We start from the raw sequence: 23,023 nt of genomic DNA on the forward strand, positions 1-23,023 counted from the left end.
ATTAACATTTAAAAAAAATATGGTGTGTGCTCCCCTCCCCCCATGCTAGTTTATGCATTTAAAAAAAACTGCTCTTACTTTTGGAATTCTGAAGTTTGATCAGGATGTATCTTTTCCTCCTTCTCCCATTACATCTTTGGTATCAGATGGGCTCATTGAATCTTAGAATTCATATTTTTAGTTCACAGAAGTTTTATTTTAGTCTTCTACTTCTTCATTATTCCCATTTGGGGTGCCATATAGTGTGTGTGCATGTGTGTATATATTTAAGAGGTGTTGATGGACATAATACCTTTATTTTATTTATTTTTATGTGTTGTTAAAAGATTGAATTCAAAGTTTCACACATGTTAGGCAAGTGCTCTACCACTGAGCTACAACATCAGCCCCTTGGGGACCTTGGAGATTGCTGTAAGACCTATAGTTTAATCTTCATGTCACTCAAATTATTATTTTTTTTTTTTTTAAAGAAAGAGTGAGAGAGGAGAGAAAGAGAGAACTTTTATTATTTATTTTTTAGTTCTCCGCGGACACAACATTTTTGTTGGTATGTGGTGCTGAGGATCGAACCCGGGATGCACGCATGCCAGACGAGCGCGCTACCGCTTGAGCCACATCCCCAGCCCCCACTCAAATTATTGTTTCTAGTTTTTTGTATTTTTTTAATTGATCAAGAATGTTTCCATTATTTTACCCCAAAAGTTTTTATTTTGGCAGTCATTTTCTTGTTTCCAAATATTTTTTTTCTCATGACCTCATGCAATTAATGTTATTATTTTTTTGTGTGTAACCTCAGATTTAACTTAACACATTTCTTAGAAGTTTCTTTATTGTAAATTACCCGTTTTCTTCTTGAGTGGTTTTCTGTTTGTTTACTTTGAACCTTCTCTTCCATGGAATTAATTTATTTTAGAAACATGGAATATTGTTTATTTATATTGTGCTCATATTATTAATATCAGGTACTGTTTATCTATACCTACTATATTTTCTTTGCAGTTATGTAGGTAGTTCGGTAATTTTGTTTCTGTCTTGGCCAACTCTGGGCAAGGTTTATCAAGAAGTGATGTTCTTGTGTTCAGGAGTCCGGAATACTAAGATTTCTTTAAGGAGTCCTTTAAAGACTCAGTGTGGAGCATACTACTTTCTTTAATTCCTTGGTAGAATTATCTATGTTATAATTTCTTTTCCCTCTGTGTCTGTTTTTAAGGTCTAGAATTTCCTCAGACTTGACTCTACTTCCTAAAATATGATTCACTTTCATTTTAAGAACAACAAATTTCTGCCTTTAGCCTAAGAACAGAAATTGTCATTGCCAATTGTTAAGGTTTTTTTAATATATATTTTTTAGTTATAGGTGGACACAACTACCTTTAGTTGTTATTTTTATGTAGTACTGAGTATCGAACCCAGTGCCTCATGTTGGCGAGGCAAGCGCTCTACCACTGAATGACAACCCCAGCCCCTGTTTAGTTTTGATAAGTTTTTACATAGTTCTCCTTAAGACTTAGTAAGTTCTTAAGTGTTAACTATGCTTATTATTATTATTACAGATATATATGATCATCCTCTTGTGTGATTTATTGTAAGAGTGATTAATAAGATAGGGAATGTAATGTATTTCTTGGGTTTGGTTTGAAGAACTGTTTTTGTTCATCCTAAATTTTATTTTACTCCATTTGGAAATGTTTTTGTTTATTTTGTTCATTTGCATAATTTGGCTTGAAAATTAGAGCTCCTTGGGGAATAGGGAAGGATACAAAGAAGTATGAATGAAGAATGTGAGGGCTGGGGATAATAGCTGAGCTGGCCCTGGGTTCAATCCCCAGCACCAAAAAAAAAAAAAAAAAAAAAGATTATGAGAATAACGTTACTTTTCTCTTTCCTTTTTTGCTTTTTCAGTTTGAACAGAAAAGTGGTGCAGTTTTTGATGAAATTGTAGAGAACTGTAAGTACCATTTGAAAAAAAAATCTTTAGACAGATGAAAGTCTAGACAAAGCATTTAGCATTAGAGTGGTTAGTGCTAATTTATGTGATGAACCAGTTATATTTAATCTAGATCTCATCACATCCTTTCGGTACTTTTAGCCGATTAATTTGAATAATAAGAGTCTTGCTTTTTATTTTCCAAGAAATATTTTACTCTCAAGTTATTTATGTGTTGAAATATAATAACACTTTGTGCTAGTGTGAATTATATAGAAAAGTATATTTATTATTTTAAAGGTTTCTACTTTTTTTACAGCATCTTTCAATGTTCTCGTTAGAATCTTTGTGCTATAGTATTTTAAAGAATTCTTTTTATGATTATAAAAGTAATACATTCAACTTATAGTATAGAAATCAATAAAGTAGAAAGTAAAAACCTTTGTCATTACCATTCGCTAAAGATAACTGGCTTTAAGAGTTTAATATATATCTTTCCAGACTTTTTTCTATGAATATATATGTATATATACACACACGTGCGGGCATACACACACATATAGTATATGGGAATTTTTTTATATGTGCAGGAATTGTATGAATGCCATTCTTGCCTTTTTTTCTTTCAACTGCAAAGAAATCTTTCTGTGTCAATGGATATAATCCTTTTGCATTCTTTTAAATGGCCACTTAATATTTTATTCTTTGGCTATATTGTAATTGAACCAGCTTCCTCTTTTATACATATGTAAATTATTTTCAGTTTTTCATTATTATAAACAATACTGGGTAAGTTTTCCTCTACATGTCTTTGTATACTTGTTAAGGTGTTTTTGTAGGATAAATTCTAAGAATAGAATTGATAAATCATTAAAGGATGTGTTTGCGTTTGTTTATGGAGTGTAACTTTTGTCAATTAGAATTCTTCAGCGGAATGTACCTTTCCTTTCCTTTTTTTTTTTTTTTAAGTTTTCATCTACCAGAAGAATCTATGAGTACCTTGTTTCTTTTTGGAATTTGCTAATATTTTTGAATGTTTACATTTTTTTTAAGTTAGTCTTAATTTTTTGTTATTTGATATCGATAGTTTAATTCTTCTCTTCAGTGGATTTAATTATTGTTGCTGGCAACAAAGTAGGTTAGCTAGTTTATCTAGAAGAAACACTTTGATGTAAATTTGGTAGTCCATAGAATTTAGAGTGGAGGTAAAAAAAAACAAATTTCCTCCAGTGTACTCAACAAAAGATATCAGCCTATCCTGTCAGAGAACAGTTATATACCAATGACTTTTAGTCTTTCTGTTTAATTTGTTTTTAATTTCAAGTTCCTAGAAGAAACATTATTGATTGGACCTCGCTGATTCTGATGGTCATCTTTGAACCAATTATGTATCGGGAAAACAGTCAAATGTTAAAGCAGAGCTTTTAGGACACGTTCCTCTGCCACTATTTCTTATTTTCATTAATTTTTTGTTTTGTTTTGTTTTTGTTGGATTGGCATTTGAACCTAGAATCTTATGCTTGCTAGGCAAGTACTCTACCATGAGCCATATCCCCAGCCTTCACCAAATAATTTTTTTAAAATATTTTTTTTTTAAATGAACACGATACATTTAATTAATTAATTAATTATTTTATGTGGTGCTGAGGATTGAACGCTAGGCAAGTGCTTTACCACTGAGCTGCAGCCCCAGTACTTACCAAATAATTTTTGAATACCTGCTCTAGACATGTCTACGCTTAAGTTTGTATATTGGTAATGGAAATGAACCAAAATTTCCGATGAAGGTTTTAATCTGATGCTCTATTTTTTAGTTTTTGCAATAAGAACAATCTTAAAAGTGGCAACAGGAATTTATCTTAACAGCTGTAATCAGGGCTATAGCTCAGTGGCAGAGCACTTGCCTAGCATGTGTGAGGCACTTTGTTCAATCCTGAGCACCACAAATAAAGGCATTCTGTCCATTTACCATTACAAAAAAGTTTGTTTGTTTTTTTTTTTAAAGCTATAATCAAGCGGCTATAACTAGAGTCTTATACTTAATATTTATGTTTATTTAATTTTTGGTACCAGGGATTGAACTGAGGTGTGCTTAACCACTGATCCACATTCCCAGCGTTTAAAAAACAACAACAACAATAAACAGCAGCCAGGGTGTTTAGAGACTCCTTAAGTTGCTGAGGCTAGCTTTGAATTAGCAGTCCTCTTGCCTCATCCTTCCAAGCTGCTGGGATTACAGGTGTGTTGTGCTACTGTGCCTGGCTAATAGGGCTTTTTCTTTCTTTTTTTTTTTTTTTTTTTGTTTTAGAGAGAGAGAGAGAGAGGTGGGGAGAGAGAGAGAGAGAGAGAGAGAGAGAGAGAATTTTTTTTTTTTTTTTTTTTTTTTTAGTTTTTTCGGCAGACACAACATCTTTGTTTGTATGTGGTGCTGAGGATCGAACCCGGGCTGCATGCATGCCAGGTGAGCATGCTACCGCTTGAGCCACATCCCCAGCCCTAATAGGGCTTTTTTACCCCACTCTCTCAGGACATTGTTAAGCTAGAGAAGGGCTAAGGATGTAGCTTAGTGATAAGAGTTCTTGGCCCTGGATTTGATTCCTAGCACTGCAACAAAACAAAACAGAACAAAAAGAACAAAACTGGAGATGTACAAGCAGTTTTATACCAAATATCAGATATAAATAGTATAGTGTTTCCCTTTTTCTCTCCGTTTCTGGTAGTTTGCCATTAAAAGGATATTGGAAGGGGCTGGGATTGTGGCTCAGCGGTAAAGTGATTGCCTAGTATGAGCGGGACCCGGGTTCGATTCTCAGCACCATATAAAAATAAAGGCATTGTGTTGTATCTATCTACCTAAAATTTTTTTTTTTTTAAAAAAGGATATTGGAAGCAGAGAAGTGACTCGTTTTAAGGGAACACTTAAGCCTCTCTCCATGAAGATTTAGAAACATTATCCAGGATTGGTAAGGGCATACTGCTATCTAATAATATTCAGGATACCAAAGATGGTTTCAAGGCCTAACACTTTGTCTTGGGATAGATGTCTAGAAAGAAAAGAGATTTATCATATTCTAAATTGACTTTCCAGAGATACAGTATGTTTAATGAATGGGATTTAAAAGAAAAAAGGCTAAAACATTTTTTAAAAAATATTTATTTTTTAGTTTTAGTTGGACACAATACCTTTATTTTATTTATTTATTCTTATGTGGTGCTGAGGATCAAACTCAGGGCCTCGCACATGCTAGGCAAGCATTCTACCACTGAGCCACAACCCCAGTCCAAGGCTCAACATTTTATGGGTATGAAGAGAAGGTGTGGTTGCCCATCTTGTTCATTTTTCAGGAGAATGTGTGCTGTGGGTTTTTTGTAAGATTGGCAATAGAGAAAGTGACTGATAACTGTGAATCATTCATGTTCCCCCATCTGTTAATAGTTTATTCGAAGTGTGAAAGAAGTTCAAACAGTATAAAGAGATTATTTAACGTATTCACGTAGCTATTTTCTTAAAGACTTTTCATTAAATGACTCTGCAATAACCAACTGGTCATCCAGCAATAGTTAGTTAATTTTGTTTGTTTTTCAGTGCTGGAGATTGACCTGGGACTTCAATCACTGAGCTACATCCTTTTTATTTTTTGAAATAGTCTCAGTGGGTTGTTGAGGCAACTTTTTGCCCTCCTGCCTCAGCCTCCCTAGTTGCTGGGATTACAGTTGTGCCCAGCTTAGCAATGTTTAATTTTCTAAAGATAGAGCAAGTTTATTGAATATAATAAACTTGACAACTTCAAAGGAAAAGTAAAAGCATTATTGATTTGTTCTTGAAGATGTTGTTTGGATGAAAAAATCTATTTTGATTACTCGCAGTGTACTAGTTTGTGGAAAAACCTTACATGTATTATTCTTTAAAATGTCTGATATTTATTATTTTTGGATATTAAGCTCAACTATATAATAGAAGCATGATAGAAATTTATTTCTCATAATCAAGAAGCCTCGATTATAATATGGGTTTGTAGTTTTCAGGAATCCAGGGGCCTTCAGCTTTCTGTATCACAACCTTAGTGCATGGCTTCCATTTTCGAGATATCTTGGTGTTCTGGGATGGATGATGTTCCCTGGGGAGGAAGGAAAAAAAAAAAAACACACACTTCTTAACACAATTAGGACTTTTTTTAAAATGGAAATTCTACCTGTGTGATTGGGTGTACATTTCATTGCCCAATCTAGCTTCAAAGAAAGCTGGAAATTATAGTCCTGTAACTGAGTCTGTTGCCAAAAATAAAATTGAGGATCTCTTAGTAAGGAAGAGAAGGAGAATTGTTATTAGTGGGCATTATCTGTCATAGTAACCATTTGGATGATGATAATATGGCCGTCTTCATTTACTAAGGAAAAAAAACTAAGGTTTAGAGATATCATTTAGCTTTTAATTGGAGTCAGGATTTGAATGTAAGTTTACATAACTCTAAAGCCCCTCCTTTTAAATTTTTCATTATCTATTTCTGAATTGCCCTGTAATTCATTGGAGTCACAGTTTTTTGAGAATAACAATTATTTGATAGAAATAAAGGTAATTTGTAAAGTAACTTTTGAAACATTTTAAGGAGTATTAACTATGATTGAGGATTTTGTTGTTGCTTATGGGGGTCTGAATTATATCTGCCTTATCAGTATGGTTCAATTTAAGAAAATTGATACAATTTTTAAAAAAGTAAAATGTAAGAAAACAATAAAAAGAACCAATAATTGAAGTTTTCCCCTTTTAACCAGAACTGTTTACATATTTTTGTTTATATAGTTTATTGTTGAGTATTTGAACTCTTCCAACATTGTGAAAGACTATTGTCCTTATAAAAATGTTGAAAAGAAGCCTAAAGTTTCTTTAGGGATGCAACTTGATAGAGCCTTAACTGAAAAACACCTCACAGTTCTCTACAATTTTTAATTCATTAAATAAAAACAAAGGTTCTTCTTGAATTGAGCATATTGACCAGTAACCAGTGTAAAGATGGACTAAACTAATTTTTGTTTTATTTCTGTATTTTTGTGAACAAATTACAGCTACGTTTCAGTATTGTTATCAATAATATTGAGTAGTGTCAGGGAAACTGAAGACTTAAGTTGTATGTGGAATTTAGTTCAGGTTGGTCAGTAAGATTAGAGGGTGATAAAAAACCATATTGTAAACGTTTTGAATATAAGACGATTCTGACCTGTTTCTCCAATGGAAGATGAAGAAATAGAATGTGACCATTTAGAACACGTGTACACAGAAACATATGGATGAAATAATCTTATGTCTATTGATTATTTATTAACTTACTTGTATGTATACTTAAAACTTATTTATGTTGAATTATTTAGAAAATACACTTGGTCCTCCGTATTCATGGGTTCTGTATCTTTGGATTCAGTAAAACTCAGATAAAAAATTGCATGTGTACTGAACTTGTAGTTTTTTCCCTTGTCATTTCCCCTAAACAATAGGCATAACAACTATTTACATCATATTAGATATGATAAGTAATCTGGACAACTTAAAGTATACAAGAGGATTTGCCTAGTTTACTTGCAAATACTATGCTATTTTGTCATATAAGGAATTTGAACACCTGAACACCTTGAGAGTGGTTTTTTTTTTTTTTTTTTTCTTGGTACCAGGGATTGAACTCAGGGGCACTTGACCACTGAGCCACATCCCCAGCCATTTTATATTTTATTTAGAGACAGGGTCTCACTGAGTTGCTTAGCACCTCACCATTGAGACTGGCTTTGAACCCAGCCACTGGGATTACAGGTGTGTGCCACCATAGCCGGTACCTGTAGATTTTTTTTAATCTTAAGTGTTGGTCTTAACATAGTTTTCCAGGATTTTCTAAATTGTGTAAGATAGAACATATCTTGAATTTGCATTCTAATTACTACATGCAGTTTAAACCACCTGAAATTTGATGTAAAATATTAACCATTTTATTATGCTCAAAGACTAGGTGGCTCAGGTATTTAGAAAGGGATCACTCCCCATCCCAAAACAATGCTTGGGTCTTGACAGACGATTTGGAGGCTGGGGGTGACTACAGTAGTCTGGAATAACCTGGAAGAATAGTCTGGAAGTTTATTGACTTATGGGTGCATGGGCTAGGAGGACTCAAAGTATGGAACAATGACTTGAGCACCGAAAATAGTCTGAGCTTGCTTTCCTCATACATAGTCTGACTTTTTTTAATGGTGGCTTAGGGTCGGTCCCACACAAATTAGTAATTCAGTGAATAAGGCAGAAATTGGATCATCTTTTTTTAGTAGAACTTCAGAAGTCTCAAAATATCACTTCTACTACATTCCATTGGCTATAGGCAAGTCATAGGCTTGCCCAAGTTCAGAAGAAGTTGCAGAGTCTTCATCTTTATAGGAGGTGGTCTAGGTCACATTTTGGAAAGCACATGGGGTGTGACGTAACGTGGCCATTTTTATGAAAATACAATGTGCTGTCACAGCATGGAATTCTGCAATTGAATATTGCATTCTAAACCATAAAGTAGGTTTTAAAAAATTTATGCTAGGGGGCTGGGGATATAGCTCAGTTGGTATAGTGCTTGCCTCGCATGCACAAAGCCCTGGATTTAATCCCACGCATTGCCCCCCCCCCCAAAAAAAAATCATACTGTATATCTGTAAATGAATTTCCACAGCATTAGTCACTTCCTGTAATACATACTCACAAATTGCATGAATCTGTTCATGTATGATTTTTTTTTTTGGCATTTCTGCTGGTTTGTTCTTTCCATGTCATCAACCCTATCCCTTTTCACAATTCACTTAAACAGCTTTGTAGGTAGCCTTCCATGTTCTTATCAATGTTCATAAAATTATTAGCCATAAACATACATAGATAAACATACTTAAGAGCTTTGAGTAATATTTTGTTTAGTAAAAGTGGGATCATATTAATAAATGGGATTGATTCAAACTAAAAAGCTTCTTCTCAGCAAAAGCACAATCAGTGAGGTGAATAGAGAGCCTATAGCTTGGGAGCAAATTTTTATGCCTTGCACATCAGATAGAGCACTAATCTCTAGGATATATAAAGAACTCAAAAATCTAAATACCAAAAAAACAAATAACCGAATCAATAAATGGGCCAAGGCACTTCTCAGAAGGTGATATACAGTCAATCAACAAATACATGAAAAAATGTTCAACATCTCTGGCATTCAGAGAAATGCAAATCAAAACTTCTCTAAGATTTCATCTCACTCCTGTCAGAATGGCAGCTATTGAGAATGCAGACAACAATAAGTGTTGGCGAGGATGTGGGGGAAAAGACACCCTCATAAACTGCTGGTGGGACTGCAAAATGGTGCAGCCTATATGGAAAGCATTATGGAAATTCCTTGGAAATACTGGGAATGGAACCACATTTTGACCCAGCTATTCTATTCCTCGGTTTATAACCAAAGGACTTAAAAACAGCATACTACAGGTACACAGCTAATCAATCTTTATTGCAGCACAATTCACAATAGCTAAACTTTGGAACTAACCTAGATGCCCTTCAGTAGATGAATTGATAAAGAAACTGGTATATATACACAATGGAATATTACTCAGCATTAAATGAGAATAAAATTATGGCATTTGCAGGCAAATGGATAGAGTTGGAGAATATACTGCTAAGTGAAGTTAGTTAATCCCCAAAAACCAAATGCCAAATGTTTTCTCTGTTATAAGGAGGCTGATTTATAGTGCGGTTGGGAAGGGGAGCATGGGAGTATTAGAGGAACTCTAGAGAGAGCAAAGGGTTTGGGGAGGGGGAGGGAGGAAGCATGGAGCAGAAAAGATGGTAGAATGAGATGGACATCATTATCCTAAGTACATGTATAAAGACACAATGGTGTAAATATACTTTGTATTCAACCAGAGATATGAAAAAATGTGCTCAATATGTGTAATATGCATTCTTCTGTCATATGTAACAAATTAGAATTATAAACAATTTTAAAAAGTGGAATCATATACATACTCAGTTTTACGTTTCTCTTCCAAAAGTACTTCATGATACCTTTCCATCACAATTGGAATAGCTATAACTCTTAAATTATATAATGTTTTAATTTAAGTCCACAATAAGTCTTTTTCTGCCTTGTTTTTAAGGCATTTACATTGTTTTAGTGGGTTTTTTTTCTCTTTTGCCTTGAAAAAAATGATGCATTTAGAATCCTTTAATATATGTCCTTATTTTTTTGCGATTTTTGTATTTGTGCATAGATTCTGAAGAGTGGAGATTATGGGATAAAGGCAATGCCTAATTTTAATAGGTATTGGTGGACTTCTTTTAATCTTTAAACCTAACATTTTAGCCAGCAGTATATAAGAATACTTTGTCCCACTCATTAGTATATATTATATCTCTTTGTAGTATTTGGCAGTCCAGTAGATGTACGACATCTGAGTTAACATTAATTTGCATGTTCTTCAGTCTTATTGAATCAATATGTTTAACATTTGAACTTGTTCTCTATTGTCTAGCCATAAATATTTGTTGAATATCTTTTGCTTGTTTTTCTACTTTTTTTTCATGCCAGGTTGCAATCTCGTTTCATATTATAATAATTGTTAAGGTGAGTCATAGCATATTAAAGTAAATATTTTAAAGAAAATTTGGGTATATGCTTAAAAAGAGAGACAATCACTGTATACCTTCAGTGTTTTTAACTTTTGAAATGCATAACTTAAGGCTCTTGAAAATGGAGGCTGGTGTCCTGATTTCTCTTGTTTAACTGTCTTTTTTGTTAGTTTTTGTTAAGTAAGTATTTTAATATTTAAAAATTTCAGCAATTTGAAAAATAACATCTGAATTTGTAGTCTTGGTTAAGGAAGTTTTTCTTATCTCTTGATTATATGGTGTCCTAGAATTTCTTAGAATTTTTAGAAATCTATTTTTATAAATTATTAAATAAGCACAAAAATATAATGAGAGATTAAAACAAAATCATCAGCTTCGCTACCTAACTTTAAAAAAGTATATTTTTGGGCTGGGGTTATGGCTCAGCGGTAGAGCACTCGCCTCTCATATATGAGACCCTGGGTTCGATCCTCAGCACCACATAAAAATAAATAAACATAATAAAGATTAAAAAATGAGGCTTTAAAAAAAAAAGTATATTTTCATACTTTTGATGCCAGTTCTCCAGTCCCATATAATTAGCCAGATCTTCAAAAAGTAATCCCTATTCTAAACTTTATTTCCTTACTTTTCAAAATTGTTTCACTATATTATATAATATCTTCATTTTACTTGCTTTTGAGCTTTGCATTGTTTTGAATCAAAGTGTATATGTTACCCTTGCTTTTTTTCCATTTTATATTCTTGAGATTTGGCTGTATTGATGTATGTAGTTTATTCATTTGTCACTGACATATGATAATTCATTATGTAAAAGTGTCACATTTATTTATCTGTTTATTTAAATTATGTTAAAAACATAACAAAACTTATCACCCCAAACCATCATAAGCATGAAATTCAGTAGTGTTAACTGTATTCACATTGTTCAAGATGAACCCTTGCATCTTATTATTGTTCACTGAAACTCTGTGTTCAGTGAACAATAAATCCCTATTCCTCCCTCTTCCCAGCTCCTGACAACTACAATTTTCTTTTTGTTATTAAGAGTTTCACTTCTTTAGCTACTTCCTATAAGTAGAATCATACAATATTTGTCTTGTCTTGTTGACATATTAACTTAGGATAATGTTCTTAAGTTTTATCTTTGTTGAAATGTTTGTCAGAATTCCTTATTTTTTAAGGCTGAATAATATTATGTGATATGCATATATCACGTTTTATTTATTCATCTATTCTTTGATGGGTATTTGAGATGTTTCTACTTCTTTGCTGTAGTGAATAACATTGCAGCAAAAAATGGGTATCCAGATATCTCTTTGGGATGTTGACTTCATGGTTTTTTTTTTTTGCTGTTTGTTTTTATTTTTCAAACTCAGAAGTGGGATTACTGTATCACATATAATTCATTTTTAATTTTTTAAGAAACTACCTCACATTTTTCTACATGGTTAGAAGAATTCACATTCCTACCAGTGTTACAGAAGGGTTTTAATTTTTGTACATCAATACTTGTTATTTTGTTTTTGATAGTGTCTATCTTAATGAGTATGAAATGGTGTCTCATTGTAGTTTTGATTTGCATTTCTTTAATTATTGATAATGTTGAGCATCTTTTCATATGCTTGTTGATCATCTTTGAAGAAATGTCTCTTAAAGTTATTGGCTATTTTAAAATCAGATTGGTTTTGTTTTTGATGAGTTGTAAGAGTTCTGTATAAATATTTCCCTTTATCAGATATATGATTTGTAGATATGTTTTCTTATTCTGTTGGCTTTTTTCTCACTTTATTGATTGTTTACTTTGATATAAAGTTTTCAAGTTAAATGTAGCCCATTGGTAGAGCACTTGCCTTGCATGTGTGAAGCATTGGGTTTAATGCTCATTACCACATAAAAAATAAATACAATAAAGGTTATTGTGTTCATCTTCAACTGAAAAAATATTTTTAAAAAATGTTGCCCATTTGTCTTATTTTTGCGTTAGTTGCTTGTGCTTTTGGTGCTATATCCAAGAAATTGTTGCCAAATCCAGTATCTGGAAGCTTTTCCTCTGTTTTCTTTTAGGAATTTTATATTTTAAGCCTTATACTTAAAAAAATATATTACAATTTTAAATTATATTATTTTGCCTGTAGATTTCTTGAAGCTTCCAGTTTTTCTGTTATAAACGTATTTTTATAAATGTATTTTTCCTGATAACATAAAAGTACCTTGTATGAAATTCAGGGGCTGGGGATGTGGCTCAAGGGATAGCGCGCTTGCCTGGCATGCGTGCGGCCCGGGTTCGATCCTCAGCACCACATACCAACAAAGATGTTGTGTCCGCTGAGAACTAAAAAATAAATATTAAAAAATTCTCTCAAAAAAAAAAAAAAAGAAATTCAGTGTAAGATGTATTTCTTATGGTGGGTCTCTCTCTAAAATAAATTTTGAATCTGTTACTCTAGGGCAGGGACTGGCAAACTTTTTCTGTGAAGGATCAGATAATAAACAGTGCATAAATGAATTAAATTAATTCATTTTCATCAAAGCTTTATGGACACTAAAATATGAATTTAGTGTAACTTTTGTATCAGGAAATGTACTTCTTTTGATTTTTTTTTTTTTAAAGACATTTGAAAAGATGTGAAACAAATCTTTCCTAATAGGGAATCCCCAAAGAACAGGTGGTTCTTGAATTTTGTATACGCATAATTTACCTCCCAGAGTTGTAGAGCTTATTTGAGAAGGTGATTGCATAAATATAAGGTGTGTAAATTCCCACATTGCTAGTAATGCAAAACTTTATTCCTAAGTAGTTTTATCCACTTGTACTTTTATTCCTGGTTAGTTGTGGTCAGCTCAGATCTGGCCAACACTCAATTTATCAGACCTTCAAACTTTGTCAGTATGGAAAATACAACATGGAATTAGTTTTGTGTTAAATTTGCATTTCCCTGATTAATAATTATTAATAGTAATAATTAAATATTTAGTTGAACATTTAAAATTGTTTATTGGCCAGAATTTATTTCTCTTGTGAAATGACTGCTCAGGTAAATATATTGCTCACTTGCTATTGGGTCTTTTCCTTATTGAATTGTAGGAGATTTCTAAATATTCTGAACAGTTAACTTACTAGTTATAGATGGTACAGATAATGCTCAATTTGTGTCTTGTCTTTGTAGAGTCTTTGCATATGCAGAACTTGATTAAATTTAATATAATTGAGTGAAGATAAATGTATTAGTCTTTTCCTTTGGTTTACATTTTTTCCCATCATTTATTTTAGAAAATCTTGCCTGGTCTGAGATCAGAAACATGAATTGTTTTATATATATATATATATTTTTTTTTTTTTGAACCAATGCTTGTTGGTTTTACCTGTTGCATGTAGCTGTTGAATCACCCTAGATTAATTTTTTATAAAGAAGTGCTTGGGGAACTAATTTTATCTTGTATCAGAAGGCTAATGAATTATCTTATCACCATTTATTAAATACTGCCTCCTTTTCGTAGTGATAAGGCTGAATATTTGTGAGGCTCACCCCCCCCCACTTTCTCAGTTAATGTTCCAGGGGACTGATTATTTATTCATGTGCCAGTACCATGTTGTTTTAATTGATTTAGCTATATAATAAATCTTGGTAATCTGATAGGACATATCCCTGAAAATTGTTCCTCAGGATATTGCCTGTTCTTGACTATTCATGTTAGAAATATCTTGCTAGCTTTTTTTTTTTTTTTTTGATACTGGGGATTTTAACCTAGGAGCACTTAACCGTAGCTCTTTTTATTTTGAGACAGGGTCTCACTAAGGTGCTTAAAAGGGTCCTTAGTAAGTTGCTGAGGCTGGCCTTGAACTTGGGGATCCTCCCTCCACAGCCTCCCAAGTCAAGCAGCACCATTCTCAGCTCTTGTTAACTTCTTAACAAAACCACATAATGAAAACTTAACTTGGAATTTGATAGGAATGTCATGTTTATGATATTGAGTCTTCCTCTCCATGAACTTGTTATTGCTTTGTCTTTCTGCTTTAACACTTTTTTAGTAAAAATTTATAATTCTAGAAAAGATATTATAACACCTTTAATTCATATTTTAGCTTTTAAGCCTTATTTCATTTGGATGTTGGGTATGATAGGGGTTTAGTTTTTTTTAGATGGGTAGCCTATTGTTCTAACACATAATTCTCCTCATCTAAATAGTTCCATCTTTTTAACATTGAACTGAATTGATACCTCTGAGATATATTAATGTTTTATTTATGTTGGGATCTATATTTGGGCTTTCTGTTTTGTCCTATTAATATATTTATTGCTATATCAGTACCATATTTATTTTGTTGGATATTTGTTTTAAGTAGTCCCTTTCTTCCCCCAAACTGGGCATTGAACCCAGGGCCTCATACATACTGGTCAAGTACTCTACCACTGAGGTACCTGCCAGCCCTTTTGAAATTTCATTTTGAGACAGGGTCTCTCTGTGTTACCCAGACTGGACTTGAACTTATGATCCTCTTGCCTCAGTGTCCTGAGTTGCTGGGAATGGAGATGTGGGCGAGTGTGCCCTAAAAAGTTTTTTATTACTATATTTTAATTGAATATTTGGTATAGACATCTGTCTGCTGAGGCAAGTCAGTGTGTGTTTGATTTTTTTGCTTTTTTTTTTTTTTTTTAAAGACTTATCTTGCTATTTTGGTTAGGCTTGAACCTCTGGACTCAAATGATCCTCCTTCTTCAGTAGCTGGGATTCTAGGTCCATATTATAGAACTCAGGATTTTTTTTGTTCATTTGTTTTATTTTATATTTTAAGCTTTTTATTAAGGCACTAAATTTTAACATGATTTTAAACAATATAAAAATATTATTGGAGGGATTTGGGATATAGCTCTGAGTGGTAAAATGCTTGCTCAGCATGGATGAGGCCCTGGGTTTGATCCTTAGCATTGGTCGGGGGGAAAAACAAAGTTGGAATTCTAACTTACAAAAGCATACATTTATCTATTACTTTGGTAAATAATCAGAATTTTTATTTCATATTGTATTATGGGCCACATCTTCTTATACAGATCTTGTTTTATGTCATTCATTAAAATTTTGATTGTTTTCAAGTAATAAATACTTTATACTTATGTCATTTTGAAAAATATCTTTATTTTATTTATTCATTTATTATTTTTATGTAGTGCTGAGGATGGGACCCAGTGCCTCACACGTACTAGGCAAATGCTCTGCCACTGAGCTAGAACTCCAGCCCTCTCCTTATGTCATTTATACCAAAGTATTTTGTTACCTTTGAAAATGGAGTATTTTTCTAATTTTCAGTTTCCTACTGCTGGAATAGCCTAAAAAATTTATACAATTCTCCTGTTAAATCTTTTATAAAAATATTTCCTTAATTATAGATGGACTCAATATTTTTATTTGTTTATTTATCTATTTATTTACTTATTTATTTGTATGTGGTGCTGAGGATTGAACTCAGTGCCTCTCACAAGTGAGGCAAGCACTCTACCACTGAGCCATAATCCCAGCCCACCCCTGTTAAAATCTTGTTGTTTTTAAAATAAACTTGAGTCTGTAATGATCTAGACAAAAAACATATTATTGAATAGATTTTTTTTACCCCCAGTGGTTGCTCACATGTAATTTCATTGGTTTTGCTAAAACTTGTAGGATTTCCTGAAGTAATAATCAAGGTAATAGTTACTTTTGACTGATTTCACTAAAGTAGTTATTGCATTTTGTCATTTGGGGTTTATTTTTGTTGGTTTCTGTCCAGTAGGCTTAAGCTTTATTACATTAAAAAATATTGTCACTTTATCCTGAGAAATTGCTGAAGAATATTACTATTCACATGTTGTTGGCTTCCATTTGCTAATGTTTTCTTTTTCTTGGGGTATGTATATTGAACCAGGGCTTTGCTCATGCTAGGCAGATTCTCTACCACTCAGCTATATTTCTATCCCTGATTTTGCTAATATTTTCTTAAGGATTTTCCTGTCAAAATTTGTGTTAATATTGGGATTATAGCTTCATTAATTTTTAAAAAAGAATTCACCAGTGAAACCAACTGGGCCTGGAGATTTCTTGAGGTGAAGGTTTTAAATTATGCATTCACTTTCAATTGAGGTAATGTTAGTCACATTTAATGTTTAATCTTGTATCTATTTTGATAAGTTTTCATGGAATTTATCCATTTGGTTAGGTTGTCTCTGTCTTTTGTTGTAAATTTATCCTTGATAAATAGGACTGTTGAACATCTTTTCATTTTGTTTATTGGCCTTTCCTAAATTTTTAGTTTATAAAGCCTGTGTTCAAATTTTTGTCCATTTTGAAATTTGTTGTTCATCTTTTTGTTTCTTAGATGTAAAGTTTCTGGATGTCTGTCAATATAGATTGATTTATAGCTAGAAATAGATGGGTATATTTCTGTATCTTTCTCCATCTATATCCATCTATCTATTCTGAGATTTGTCTTTTCATTATCTTAATAGTATCCTTTGTAAAGCACAAGTATTTAGTATCGATGAAGCCATATGTTATTAAAATGATATAGTGTGTGCCCTTTGTGTATTAATAAATATGTCCTAAAATCATGAAGATTTTTAAACTTTTTTCCCTAGAAACCTTAAATTTTATATTTGGATCAGTAATCCATTTTGAGTTAGTTTTAGTATGTAGTATAATGCAAGAGTCAAAATAAATATTTTGCATTTGAATATCCAGTATAGTACCATTTATTAAAGGGATTTTTGTTTTTTCAAATTGATTTATCTATATACTCTTGTTGCATATTAGTTGGCCTAATACATTTGAGTCCATTTCTGGACTCTTTTCCATGGATGTCTATGGTTTTCCTTAGGTAATACCATATTATCTTGGTTAATTTAGCTTCATATTAAATCAGATCTTCTAAGTCATTATTTTCAAAGTTGTTTTGCTATGCTAGATCTTTTGCATTTCTGTATTATAACATTTAGAATGAGCTTGTCAGTTTCTTTAAAAAAAAAAAAAAAGGAAGAAGTGCTGTGTCAGGCAACAATTTTGGAGGGAATTGATCTAAATAATTGTAAGTCTTCCAGCTAATGAAACATGATAATGTCTTTCCGTTTATTTAGATCCTCTTTAGTTTCTCTCAGCAGTGTTTTGCAGCTTTAAAGTACCTATTTTGTCCATATTGGACTATCCTTATAAGTTTCCTAGTTGTAAGTGAAAAATTTTTTAAAAAATTAAATACATTTTGTTGTGGTATAATTTACTGATAATAAAACTTAAGTTTTCATTTTGAAATAATTTCATACTTATAAAGTTAGTGTATGTCATCCAACTCTGTTCTTTTTTTTTTTTTGGTGATTCTGAGAAATGAACCCAGGGTCACTCGACCACTGAGCCACATCCCCAGCCACTTTTTTTTTTTTTTTGTATTTAGAGACAAAAGTCTCACTGAGTTGCTTAGTACCCCACTAAATTACTGAGGCTGGCTTTCAACTTGTGATCCTGCCTTAGTCTCCCAAGCCAGTGGGATTAGTATGCCACTGCGCCCAGTCAACTCTGTTTTTTTTTTTTTTTTCTTTTCCCTTTGGCTGTTGGCATTCTTTGCATTACATACACATTTTAGAGGCAGAGTATAAATTTCTACAAAGAAGACACAAGGAATTTGATTAGAATTATATTAAGTCTATAGATTAATTTGGGACAAATTACAAAACCTATATAGCCTTCCTATCCGTGATCACAATATATTTCTCTATTAAGGCCTTAAATGTCAAATCAATGTTTTGTATTTCTCAATATACAATCTTTCCCATATTTTTGCCTACTGTGTGTGTGTGTGTGTGTGTGTGTGTGTGTGTGTGTATACTTGCATATATATATATATATATATATATATATATATACACATACACTTGCATGGGCTTTTAAATATTTTGTCTGGATTTCTTGCTCATGGATGAATTGAGGGACAGTTTTACCTTGAAAGAGAGCCAGTTAATCCTTCCTAAGCCAGTGAATTCTAAAATCATAACTTATCTTTTTTTTTTTTTTTTGATACTGAGGTGTTGAACCCAGGGTCGCTTTTCAAGTTCGAGGCCAGCCTCAGCAACTTAGTGAGACCCTGTTTCAAAATAAGAAACAAAAAGGGCTGGGATGTGTCTCAGTGGTCGAGTGCCCCTGGGTTAAATCCCCAGTACCTAAACAAATAAATAGTTTCTACTTTTCTCCTCATCGAGTTCATGTTTTCCTTTATTTTCTTTCTCTAAAGAGTGATTGTTGAGGTTTTTTTTTTTTTTTTTAACATGGATGTTGGTGTGTGTGTGTGTGTGTGTGGGGGGGGGGGTGATGCAGTTAATTTGCTTTGAATTAGCTTGATCTTTTGGGAACTTGGTTTTTTAAACTTCTGAGAACAGCTCTAGAATTGATTTCATTGTAGAAGTTAAGTTAGTTTAGCCCTGTTTTTAGTGTGCAACATTTTAGAGATCGCTGTTGATTATCCTGGGTGTTTGACAAGCTTTCTTCCCCCACCCCCCACCTCCTCTCCCTGTCTTTATTTTTTAGAATAGTGTTTAGGCTTCTAGCAAAATTGAGTTGAAATTATAAGGAATTGCTGTACGTTTCCTACCTCCCTTACCGTAGAGCCTTCCCCAACCATGGATATCCCAAACTGTAGTGATATTTTTATTACAATTGACAAGTTTACAATGACACATTATTGTCACCCACAATTCATAATTTACATTAGGGTTCCCTCTTGGTGTTCATCATTCTATGGCAAATGTATCATGGTGATAATATACAGAATAGTTTCACTGTTTCAGAAACTATCTATGTTCTATCTGTTCATCTTTCTCTTCCCTCTAACCTTTGTAAACGACCAGTCTTGGACATAATACCTTTTTATTTATTAATTTATTTATTTGGTGCTGAGGCTCGAACCAGTCTTTTTACTTTCTCTACCCTTTTGCCTTTTCCAAATGTCATGTATCTGGAATCATGGCATGTGACCTTTTCAGATTGGCCTTCTTCATTTAGTACTATATACTGTAGATTGTCTTTTCTTAGTTGATAATCTTTTTTTTTTTTAAGCAGAGAATAATCCGTTATCTACATTTATCAGTGTATTTAGTGTCAAAGTCTCATCACTCAGGTTAATCTGAATTTAAAAGTATCCACATCCTTGTGGGAGCACCAGTTATTTTTCATCTTATATCTCTCTGATAGTTGTTCTGTATTCATCCTTACAGAATTTTACCTAATTTTAGTGTAGCTTACTGTCTGTCTTTTCTGAGTATTTGTCTCTTCCTTGGTAATTTGTTCAGCAAATACCAGCAGCTTCCACTTTCTCAAACTCTATATCTTGTGTCTTCAGATTATTGAGCCTGGATTCTTGAGTTTTCCTTCTCTGTACCAGGGTTTTCTAAGTTCCCTAGCTAAAAGCCAAGGTGAACATAGGGCTCACTTAATTTGCTTCCATTTTCTCAGACCCTTTTGTCTTATGTTCCTTATTTATACTCTGAAAAGAGATGTTACATACATTTTGCCTTGTTTTTAGTTATTTATAGCAGGAGAATTATTCTGCAAATAGTATCTGTACCTTGGCTGGAAGTGGAGTGTTTCACAGTTACTATTGTAGCTTGTGTCTCATTTACAATCTCTGTTCTTTTGAATTTAATTCAGGTACAGTTCTATAAGAATTGTCCCTAAGTAGTTTTGGAACCAAAGGATAAACTGTATTTCTTTTTTTCTTTTTTTTTTTAAAAGAGAGTGAGAGAGGAGAGAGAGTGAGAGAGAGAGAGAGAGAGAGAGAGAATTTTTAATATTTATTTTTTAGTTCTCGGCGGACACAACATGCTTGTTGGTATGTGGTGCTGAGGATCGAACCCGGGCCGCACGCATGCCAGGCGAGCACGCTACCGCTGAGCCACATCTCCAGCCCTAAACTGTATTTCTTGACTGTGGCCCAAATATGGTTTCCCTCCTCTTCTTCCTTTTCCCCCTCCTCTTCTTGCTCTTTAAATATTTGTTTCTTCATCAATTTAGTGAGTCGTGCTAGGTATTGAACCCAGGGCCTCATGGATTTTCATGAACCTTTGAAAATGTAAAAGAATTCCTTACTTAGAGATCATAAAAAAAAAAAAAAAGAAAGCCCTTAGTCAGGGACTGTAGTTCACCAGCCCTTACAACAGATAAAAGTTATTCAAAGAGAATTTTTTTAAAATTAAAAAATTTTACTGTTGCAGATAGCATGAGCTAGTAGAAGTGGTGTGTCTTGTGTTTAATGGTTTCATGAGAGTAATAAAATTATGTTGTCATAAACTTACTGATGTCATCTAGGGGGAAAAAGTACAGGTTATTCTGTCTCTGCTGTTTAAAGGTTCTAAAAAAAGTATTTAAATATAGCTTTTTTATGGATCATGAAGTTTCAGATTAGAAATTAGATTCAGGACTTGGACCGATCTTTGCTTATCTAAACAGAGAGGGATACCAGGTAAATCGTGGGTGGCAGGAAAGGAAAGAAGATAAAATAAAAATTCCTAACTATGTTACAGAGAGTTTTGAATTAGGAAGAATAGCTCCAAAAATTAGAGCACAGTTGTAGCTGTCTCCTCTTACTTCTGTGGTATTATGTTTCTGCAACTATTGACATAAATAAACTTTTGCTTTTGTTTATTTTTAAGTATTTTATTCTGCTTATGAAAGTAATATGCTCTTCAAAATACTGGGATGTTAAAATATATATAAAAGTTTTGGAGCCAGGTATGGTGGTGTGCGCTTGCAATCCCAGTGGCTCAGAAAGCTGAGGTAAGAGGATTGAGAGTACAAAGCCAGCTTCAGCAACTTAGTGAGGCACCTAGCAAATCAGTGAGACCCTGTCTCTAGAGAAAATATTAAAAAAGGACTGCAGATGTAGCTTAGTGGTTAAGCATCCCTCGGTTCAATCCCTGGTAGCCTAAAAATGTTTTAGGGCAGTAAGAGACCCTGGGCTCAATTCCCATCTCTGCAAAAAACAAAACAAGAAAACCTCAGAGAAAAAAAATTTTTTTTTACTCCATAAAATATGTGATTTTTTTTTTTGAGAGAGAGAATTTAAAAAAAAAATATTTATTTTTTTAGTTTTCAGTGGACACAACATCTTTATTTTATTTTTATGTGGTGTTGAGGATCGAACCCAGCACCCCGCGCATGCCAGGCGAGCGCGCTACCGCTTGAGCCAGATCCCCAGCCCAAATATGTGATATTTTATTGTAGTGATATGCTTCAGCTTTAATAGGCCATTAACAATTTTTAGGTACATGCTGAATGTTTGGATCATTTTATAGATACTTCTGATCTTCTTGATCATTATAAATATCAGTGATCATTCAAAAAAGTAAAATCTGTTGTCTGCATCTGTCCTTTGAAGAACACATGGTTATTTTATATTTTTATAATGTACTTTATAATTTTTAGCTTATCTACTTTGTACAAGTAGACTTTAATTGGTAAGATCAAACTCATATCAGAAATATTTCAAGTGTCAACATCTGTTAATCATCTTTTATTTATTATGCTATAAAATCAAAGTTGAGGGCTGGGATTGTGGCTCAGTGGTAGAGCGCTCGCCTAGCTCGATTAGCAGGTGTGAGGCCTTGGGTTCAATCCTCAGCACCACATAAAAATAAGTAAAATAAATGTATTGTGTCCATCTACAACTAAAACAACAACAACAACAAAAAAAATCAAAGTTGATCTAAATATTCCACTGATGTCAGCTTTAAGTTTTTTTTTTTTTTTTGAAACCTGTTAGGAATATATTTTACATTGAGACTGTATATGCTTGTGTACATGTGTTCAGAAATGTTTCTTGTAGCTTTGCTTATTATAATTCTATATGGTGAGCTTGTGCTTTCTGGTCATTCATTTAAAAGAAAATTCTGGCTGTGGTCCACTAATATGTTGATACCTGCAGTTTGAAAGCAGATTGAAACATATTCAATATCTTGTCCTATTTTCGTGAAAAATTTTCTCTTGGTCACTGGCCTATTGATAACTAAAAGTCTTTTTTTCAAGCATTTAGTCGTTTCCCAAACAAAATTCATCATGCTTACTAAGAGTCAGTTTTGTTTGTTCCCAAATTTGTTTATTCTGATAATATTTGTCATATAATTAAATATTTTAACTATGTCCTTTTTTACACAACTAAAATCATCCTTTGAAAAGTGAGCTGTTGGGGCTGGGGATGTAGCTCAAGCGGTAGCGTGCTCGCCTGGCATGCGTGCGGCCCGGGTTCGATCCTCAGCACCACATACCAACAAAGATGTTGTGTCCGCCGAGAACTAAAAAATAAATATTAAAAATTCTCTCTCTCTCTCCCCTCTCTCACGCTCTTTAAAAAAAAAAAAGAAAAGAAAAGTGAGCTGTTGAATGCTTTCGAAACACTAGGTGAATCAGTAAACATATGAATGTGTGACTCTATGATTTTAATTTAAAGAAACTCAATTGCA

At 33.1% G+C, this 23,023-nt stretch overlaps 1 protein-coding gene across 3 annotated transcripts in view; it reads left to right on the forward strand.

Moving 5' to 3' along the window:
• The window catches only part of Zmym4 (zinc finger MYM-type containing 4), a 150,057-nt gene that overhangs the window by 58,647 nt on the left and 68,387 nt on the right, over positions 1-23,023 (forward strand). For 2 of the 3 annotated variants that reach the window (XM_026393390.2, XM_026393391.2), the window contains exon 2: positions 1,903-1,948. The exons of the other annotated variant lie outside the window; for it this stretch is intronic. In XM_026393390.2, coding sequence (XP_026249175.1) covers positions 1,903-1,948 — 46 coding nt within the window. The remainder of the gene's footprint in view (positions 1-1,902; positions 1,949-23,023) is intronic. 3 annotated transcript variants of the gene reach the window in all.

This window comes from Urocitellus parryii, chromosome 11, assembly GCF_045843805.1.
Source record: "Urocitellus parryii isolate mUroPar1 chromosome 11, mUroPar1.hap1, whole genome shotgun sequence".
In the NCBI taxonomy this organism is placed as follows: Eukaryota; Metazoa; Chordata; class Mammalia; order Rodentia; family Sciuridae; genus Urocitellus; species Urocitellus parryii.